This window comes from Pelodiscus sinensis, chromosome 5, assembly GCF_049634645.1.
Source record: "Pelodiscus sinensis isolate JC-2024 chromosome 5, ASM4963464v1, whole genome shotgun sequence".
NCBI classification, from domain to species: Eukaryota; Metazoa; Chordata; order Testudines; family Trionychidae; genus Pelodiscus; species Pelodiscus sinensis.
This window is the reverse complement of record NC_134715.1, coordinates 29819151-29828218: the sequence shown is the minus strand read 5'-3', so window position 1 is coordinate 29828218 and position 9068 is coordinate 29819151. Positions and strand designations below refer to the sequence as shown.

Sequence of the window (9068 nt, the reverse complement as noted above, 5' to 3'; positions counted from 1 at the left end):
AATGGGGTCATGGAGTGTTCAGTGTTGGCACAAGACAAGGCATTGTAGTCACATGGTACAGCACAGCTGAGGCTGGAGGCAGGTGGGTCACACATGTTCAGAGAGAGCTATGCTGGGTATATTGGGCTCGTGTGGGGTCAATGAAGGTCACAGAGAGGTCAGTGAGTTCACACGGGGCCTCACCTCTCAAGGCTGGAGTCAGCAGAGTGATTCAGAGGTCAAATCTACTGGCAATGGGATCGCGTCAGGTCATAGTGTGTAGGAAGCTAAATTGGAGACAGTCAAGATCAAAATTAAGTTGTCAATGAGGATAAATTTGGACACAGCATCACTCACTGCATTAAGGCTATTCACCTCGCCCTGAAGCTACTGTCTAATTTGTCTTTGGCCACAGGCATTTGCTGGGAAAATACACCACCTTCTGCTGGTTTAGTGGAGGTCTCTCCTTTTCTGCACTCTATGGTTGTGGCCCCTCGTAATGCTTCTTGTTTAATGACCAGCCTGCAAGAAGAAATAGGGGCTACTTTCCCACATTTCCTTAGCCACTGGCTACTTGAACATACTGGCAAAAATGACATGCTCTGTCAACAGGATCTTATCCCTTTCAATATTACATTGTTAGTACTGTTTAAGACAGAATAACAGATCAAAGTGGAAGGGTAAATCCTATGTTGTAAAATGTACAAAATTTCACAGTGAATGCTGGGGAATATAGGTCTTTCATCAAATGATAAATATCATCTTAATATCATATGTTCTGTCTTTTTTAACCAATAGCAAATTAATCATCAATGCAAATTTTCTCATCCTGGTCAATAACACGGAGCTGAGTTAAATCAAGTTCAGTCATGCCCCTTTTAAGTTTCTTCTCCGTACACAAAGTATTTCCCATACTATTAATTTTATTTTATACCCTTTTACAAAAATCTCAGGACCACCAACTCTTTCCTTTTCTGCTGCGTGGTTTCCTCACTCCCTCCACTATGACCAAAGACTATAATCCATCCTCTCTGCCCCTTGGCATGTTCTCTTCTTCCACATAGAGCCATCATTCATCGTGGCCAGTGTTGTGCATCACTAGCCCATGCATCTGACAGATCCCTAAAAGTAGTTTGTTTTTGCATCCCTGATGGATATAGACCTGTGATTTTTTTAGCACTCACGTGCCTTGCAATAAGACATATAATGACCCTACTGAATTGATCCCATGCAGTAGCACTGATTTATTGACAGATCACACATACAATTTTGCCATGAAAAAGCTCAGAAGCTTATGTGAGCATTTATTGATAGTTCCATGATGAAGCTTGAGGCAAAAATCTTTTTATTAATATAAACACTGGAGGAAGACAAGTAACAACATTACAATGAACAAACCTCTTGATTTGTAAAAACTTCTTCAGCCTCCCTATGCCTTTGCATTATCCACCAGATCAGTGGTTCTGCCTTATTTCTGCTGTGCAGCCAGCAAAATATTCAGCTCATCATCCTGGAACTTACTATATTCCCAACCCTTTGCTGATAAAAGAGCTTGAGGGCTTTGGATCACAGGAAGAAGCAATGGTAAGTTTTGAGATACTGCAGGCTGGATGCTGGGGATGGTTAGCATAGGCTGGGCTGACAGAAATGCAGAGTGGAAGGTTGGTGATGGGTTTGTAAGTAACACCTCCAGTGCACCCACTACAGTTTAGTTTCAGGATAATGTCAGGTTTTACCTTAGCGTAGGATATCAAAACAGACTAGGATATATGGATGTAACACCTGCGAGAAAAGAAATCCTCTTTCTCTCTCCAAATTCAAAGTGTTTCATAGTTCCCAAGTGCTTGAGAGTATAGCTAGTTCATTTGCCTGCATGATTTAGATAGCTGGAAGTAGGAAGAGGCAGCAGTTGAGTAAGGTGAACGAGCTAATTTAAGGTCACATGACAAGATCAGCTCCACCTCTCTCGCATATGACTTTCACCATTTCACAGGCCTTGAGGCCACAGGATACATTTAGAAACATTCTTTACCCACAAAGATGATTCTTTATTAAACCCCCTACACAAAAACATAAAGATACAAACTACAGCAAGGAAGTTTTTGTGAACTTATTTGCGTATGTGCCTCACGTAGTATGTGACCAGGATTCATCGCCGAATTTGGTACATTGGTTTGATCATTAGAATCCACAGGCCAGTGACTGACAAAGGGCCCAACTTAAAAGATGATCCACAACTTATTTGTGAACTCACACACACTTAAAGACCCAGAGAATAGTTTGAGAGTTTTGATAAACCAAACTCCAATGGTCTCATCAATGCCTTTAAAGTCATTGTTCAACTGTGCGATTCAGATAAGAAATCACACATTTTGTTACATATCTGAATCTTAGCCACATTCTTTGGATGTACAAAACTGAAGCTCTAGGATGCTGAGCACCCTTAGACATAACTGAGTTGAAAGTGTGCTGAACTTCACAGGATCAGAACCTAGACTGGAAATTTCACTCCGAGCTCTCACCATTCTTTTCAGCTTTTCTGCATCCAGAGGACCAGCAATGCTATGACAGCTTCTCTTTGTCGTACTAGATGGAACCATGAAGTAAAGTTCAATATTTACAATTACATTCTTAAATTTTTAAAAGAAAAAATAATGTTTCTTAAAGTCGCACTTGGAAGCAGGGGACAGGTTCTTTATTGTTTAATAACATTCAATGCACAGTCTTCAGCCCATGCTCAGTCATCTCCTTCCCACCTGCTGACAAAACCTGGAAAGAATGAAAAATAAAAATTTTAAAAACATTTAAGCCTCTATAACACTCTCTAGTTTCTGTTTTGGTCTGATGTGCATTTTGTGCTATGGTTTGGATCAGCAGTGCAGCTTAACCCATGGCTAATTGTAAGTGATTGTGTGATCAAGTCTATAAATATTGGTATCAGTGGGAGCAGAGATAGAGTAAGGTTATTTTCAGCATGAGTAAGGGTATCAGAATCTGACTCACATTCATTAATGGCCAGGTTATGAAACAGAAATCAATGGGAACATGTTCAAGGTGAGGAAGAATATCACAATCTACCTCTAAATTCCCCGGGCATGTCTGTAACAGTTCTGTACATAATGGCCATCCTTTCTGCTCAGCTCCTGGTCTACTCCTTCCCAATCTCCAGAGCCTGAATCCCTCAGAAAATCCATAAACTATTAGGCTGTGTCTACACTGATGCATTCTTGCATGAAAACAGCTGCTCTTGTGCAAAAACATGCCGCCTGTCTACACTGGCCGCACGTTCTTGTGCAAGTAAACTGACGTTGTACTATAGAAAATCAGGGCTTCTTGCGTGAGAACTCTGATACTCCCTCTCAGGAAGAAGCCCTCTTGCACAAGAGCTCTTCCAGGAAACACCAGTGTAAACAGGCAATATGAATTTCTTGTGCAAGAAGCCCCTATGGTTAAAATGGCCATCAGAGCTTTCTTGCAGAAGAGAGCATCTACACTGCCATGGATGCTCTTGCACAAAAGCACATCTCTTGCGTAAAAGCACATGGCAGTGTAGACACTCTCTTGTGGAAGAGTTTTTGCGCAAGAAGCCGCCAGTGTAGACGTAGCCTTAGTGTATGGCAGTGGAATGATGCCACAGAGAAGTAACATTGTCAGCATTCCTAAATCAGCTGTGGCCCAAAAAGCCTGTCTGTGCATCAAAAAGGTGTGCAGAAGAGCACAATGGCCAACGCTGTGCTCACGTTTGTGTCGTTTTTCTCATACAGGCAGTAGGCACTAATAGGGTCCCTACTTAGTTATATCAATCTGTAACCCACACCAGTGTCAAAAAGGGGACACACCCTCACACAGAGTGATTTTTGAGCCAATGAGTCTTCACATAGTAGTAGTAAAGCAGAAATTATGACTCATCCCATTGGCAATAATAGATAAGTAAGTGAAAGAGTCATGGGGCTTGTATAGTGTATATAGATATTGCATTAGAGTACATTGATGACTGTATTAGAAATGATTTGTTTATTTTCAAAGAGCCCCTTTCTTATGAATTATTGCTTATCCCTTTTAAAGGGAACGCAAAAGTAGTTATTTCTTCCTTCCCTTTCCACTTCTTGTTTATATCAATTTAGGAGTGAATAAGAATTGTAACGGGTTAATGCCTTACAAAGGCAATTTCCCCTCTCTTGATATCCAAATTTACACATCAACTGCTGTGAATGAGCCACTCCCATCCTGAGTTGATTAACCTCAGTTAAACAAGTACCCTCTTTCTGCTGTTGTCCTGATATAAATACTCCAGCCTCTATAACTTCTACTCCTATTCATCTGATGAAGTGGGTTTTAACCACGAAAGCTTAGGCCCTAATAAGTCTGTTAGTCTCTAAGGTGCCACAGGTTTCCTCGTTTTGATAATGATTAGTGTTTTATATTTCCAGAGAGATGTTCATCATCTGGCTCTTTTTCATTTATTAATTCTTTTAGCAAGGTCCCATTTAAAGAGTCATTTAAAATACATGTCTTCTTCCTTTTACGTTTCCATTAATTACAGACAAATAGTCCAGAGTAAAGATTACTCACATAAGAATTGACAGTCTCTGACATGCTACTTTTGCCCCACCGTATATGCACACTTCCTTTAATAACTTGACATCCTCAAAAAGATTATGTTCCAAAGGTTATGAGCAAATCAATAAATTGATTTCAGGTGGGGTTGCAAGCACTTCGGAGAACAGGTTTAAAATTCAAAACAAGATGAAATTCAATACAAATACATGCCAACCACTTCGCATAGGAACGAAAAATCAAATGCACAACTAGAAAATGAGGGATAACTAGCTGGTTATTAGTACTGCTAAAAGGGTTCAAGGGTTATAATGAATCTCAAACTGTGTACATATCCAAAAAGTGATACAGCTGCTAAAAAGGCTGATATTCTGGGGTCTATTAACAAAAGCGTTGTAAGACACACACAGGAGGTAATTGTCCCACTCTATTTGGCAATGGTGAGGCCTAAGCTTGAGTAGTGTGTCCACTATTTAGGAAACATGTCAAAAAATTGGATAGAGTCCAGAGAAGAGCCACATAAATCATAAAAGATTTAGAAAACCTGACCTATGAGCCTTTTAGGTAAGGCTAAAAACTGGGCATGTTCAGTCTTCAGAAAAGACGACTGAGGTTGGACTTGATAAGAATTTTCAAAAAAGTTAAAGGTTGTTACAAGGCGGATTGTAATTAATTAATGGAGCAACAAAATGGCAAATGAAATTGAATGTGGATAAATGTAAAATAATGCACATTGGGAAAAATAACCCCAACTATACGTATAATATGATGGGGGCTAATTTAGCTACAACTAAACAGGAAAGAGATCTTGGAGTTATCGTGGATAGTTCTCTGAAGACGTCCACGCAGTGTGCAGCAGCAGTCAAAAAAGCAAACAGGATGTTAAAAAAAGGGATAGAGAATAAGACGAAAAATATCTTATAACCCTTATATAAATCCATGGTATGCCCACATCTGGAATACTGTATACAGATGTGGTCTCCTTATCTCAAAAAAGATATACTGGCATTAGAAAGGGTTCAGAGAAGGGCAACTAAAATGATTAGGGGTTTGTAACGGGTCCCATATAAGGAGAGATTAAAGAGACTGGGACATTTCAGCTTGGAAAAGAGGAAACTAAGGGGGGATGTGATAGAGGTCTATAAAATCATGAGTGGTGTAGAGAAAGTGAATAAGGAAAAGTTATTTACTTGTTCCCATAATATAAGAACTAGGGGCCACCAAATGAAACTAATCGGCAGCAGGTTTAAAACAAGTGAAAGGAAGTTTTTCTTCATACAGCACATAGTCAGTCTGTGGAATGCCTTGCCTGAGGAGGTTGTGAAGGCTAGGACTATAACAGGGTTTAAGAGAGAACTAGATAAATTCATGGAGGTTAAGTCCATAAATGGCTATTAGCCAGCATGGGTGAGGAATGGTGTCCCTAGCCTCTGTTTGTCAGAGGGTGGAGATGGATGACAGGAGGGAGATCGCTTGATCATTGCCTGTTCAATTCACTCCCTCTGGGGCACCTGGCATTGGCCACTGTCAGTAGACAGGGTACTGGGCAGGATGGACCTTTGGTCTGACCCAGTACGGCCATTATGTTCTTAATTGTTCTGCATATTCACCAAAGGTAAGTCAAGAAGTAATGGGTTTAATCTACAGCACGGGAGATCTAGGTTACATAGACATTATTCTTGCCTCAATAAAGATAGTTAAACTCTGGAATAGGGTTCTAAGGGAGGTTGTGGAATCGCCATCACGGGAGGTTTTAAGAACAATTTCAACAAACACCTGCCAAGGATGGTCTAGGTTTATTGGGTCCTGCCTCAGTAAAGGGGATTGGACTTGCTGACCACTTGCCTTTCATTTCTATGATTCTCAATTTTTTTTAAAAATTAGCTTTCAACATAGGCAAGGGCAGCCAGTTCTTCGGTCAATTAATTATTTGAATTGGGAAAGCATCTAGGAGTTCCCGTCATGGGTCCTGACCTTAGTTGCTGTTTTGTTGATACATATTGTGGCAGCTGCTTATGAACCTTATAAAAAATGAGAGAACAGCCTTATATGGTTGCTTTCACTTTGTCCTACAGTCTTACTTAAATTATTTTTAAATTATTAATTATTATTATTGAGTCTCTTGGATAAAGGGAACTCTGCCCCTAGACTGAGAACTGGCTGAAGGGCAGGTATGCATATGGCAACAATAATCCAGGAGGGGCCATAGAAAAGGAACAAATGGGAGGCAGCCATGTATGAGATAATGTGAAACAAGGCTCTCAGGAGCAGTGCAAATGGGAAGGAAGAAGGTTGGCACTCATTGGTGAGAACAGCATTAGGTCTGAGAGGGAAGGGGGGACTGAGGTGTGCTTACTAAGCCGGGGGGGCCATATTTTAGTTTCTTACCTTGAGAACAGGGGGCTGCTAGGTTACAGTGCGCTGGTCAAATAGACCTGCCTGGGAGGCTCTTTCTGGGCATTGGCTTAGTACATAGTTGGAGCTGGATGAAAACAATTGTTTCCCTTGAGCCGGTGGCAACTGGACACTAAGGAGGAAGACAAGTCAGGGCCAAGGCTCCAATAAGAATAAGGTTCTACAACAATTGCCTCATAAGGCAAGTTCTGTGGCCTAGGATTTGCAGAATTGTCTCCTAACCTTGGTAGTACTAAAGCTTTACTCTGGGGTCTGTATCCAGGCCCACTTGGCCGTGAACAGTGACAGAAAGTCCTTCTCATCCGATGACTAATGAATGGCCTGTCCGAAATTAAATGGTTTCTGTCCAGTTCCTAGAGGACAGATATCCACATCACGACTGGTATTTAGTAACAGTCTCAGGGGAAAAGCCAAGGGGACAGTGAGTACAAATATTCTGTCACCCTTTCAGGCTGGGGCTGCATGCAGATGCCTCCACTGCTGTTACTGTTTTATCTGATTATATGGATAAAGATGGCAAATTGTCAGTCAGTGAGGCAACAATAACAAGGTTGTACTGAAGGTTAACTGAACAGTTTAAGCATCAGATTCAAGTAACATGAGAGGTAAAATTACAGCCATTTAGAGGAAAATGCAATATATCTTGGCCAGTTGAAGGTTTGATGGCCTATAAGAATTGCCACACAGATGAGACCAGGGCCCTTTTATACAGTATTTCATCCCTGACAGTGACCAGTACCTGATGCTTCTGGGGAAGCTGCAGGAAATCCTGCAGTTGACAATCAGTGAATATCTTGCACATGGAGTAAGTTTCTTATTGATCCTCCCTCAGCTACTGGTTGTCTTCTGCTCTGAAGCACTAGGGCTCATATACCATATGCTTTTTCCTTTTTAAAAAGTAATGTGGATGTTCTCATTATCAATAAAAAAAAAAGAGTCTTTTCTAAATCCTACTGACCTTTTGGCCTCAACAATGTCTTGTTGCAATGAGTTCCACAAATTAATTATTCATTCAGTAAAATAGTTTCTCAGTTCAAAATGTGTGAAAGTTCAATTTCATTGACTCTCCCATTGTTCATTCATTCCAAGTGGCTTTTTTTTTTTCTCTTAATGACATTCTGAAAAGCCACTGAACCAATTTTGCCGAAGTTTTTAGAGAAAAAAAAATCAGACTAAGGTAGACACCTGGCATAGAAAATTTCAACGTGAACAGGTAAAGTTTGGCAAAGTTATGTGACTAAAAACAGGGTCTTACAATGGAAAGTGTCAGGAAAACGGTCTAAAAATGGTACTACCTGCATTGCATGCAATAGGAGTTTTGCCAATGACTTCAATAAAGACAAGATTATAAATATTTGTCTCCTCATGAAGAAATCTTATAGTATCTAATTGTTGTCTCACTTTTAACTTTTGCATCTTTTGAATAACTTCATTTTGGTTTAATATATTTCATGCAAAGCTTTAGAAAGAGGAGTTTTAATTTCATCCCATTAAAAAATCAAAGTTTATCTGTATATTTTTAGGTATCAGTTCTAAATCTGCTCCATTCACTGAACTCTCATTATCTTCAGTGGGATTTTGACACATGCTGTGACTAGGCAGCTAAGGACAGAGATGAATAGGGATATAGCTGTGTGACTGTGTTGGAGGGATCCTTCAATCTTCAGTGCACCCTTGTGACAAAACAAGATGACAACAACCTTGGCTCAATTTCCCCTCCTTTGTTGATGGATCATTTGTCACCTAGCTTATTTGCTGCAACCTCCAGCCAAGTCATTTTCCCTTCTCAGGGTGCTAAAGAGCCCAAGAGATCAGGATGTCAATCACCCTAGATGAAGGTCATACAGTCTACATGACTCACTTGTTTAAGGCCTCAATAGACCTCCTTGCTGTGTGTAGCAGGGGCACCCAAGGACACCCATTCCTTTAGGTTCCAGGCCAGGCATTGACATTAATCTTTCCTAACCCTTTACTTGCCCTGGACTATTTCTTACCATGCCTCTCTTATAGGTCTTGAGATCACACCCTCTAGTCCTCTCCTCATGGAAGTTAAACTTCCTGGGTGGCCTCTCACCAGACTGAAGAAGGAGGATCTATATTTAAATAGCTCCTCAGCC

General features: G+C 40.5%; 1 protein-coding gene across 1 annotated transcript in view; it reads right to left on the bottom strand.

Moving 5' to 3' along the window:
• Window positions 1–1305: 1305 nt before the first annotated feature.
• EGF (epidermal growth factor) overlaps window positions 1306–9068 on the bottom strand; it is a 109916-nt gene continuing 102153 nt past the window's right edge. The window contains exon 24 of the mRNA XM_014571590.3: window positions 1306–2748. Coding sequence (XP_014427076.2) covers window positions 2717–2748 — 32 coding nt within the window. The 3' untranslated portion in view covers window positions 1306–2716. The remainder of the gene's footprint in view (window positions 2749–9068) is intronic.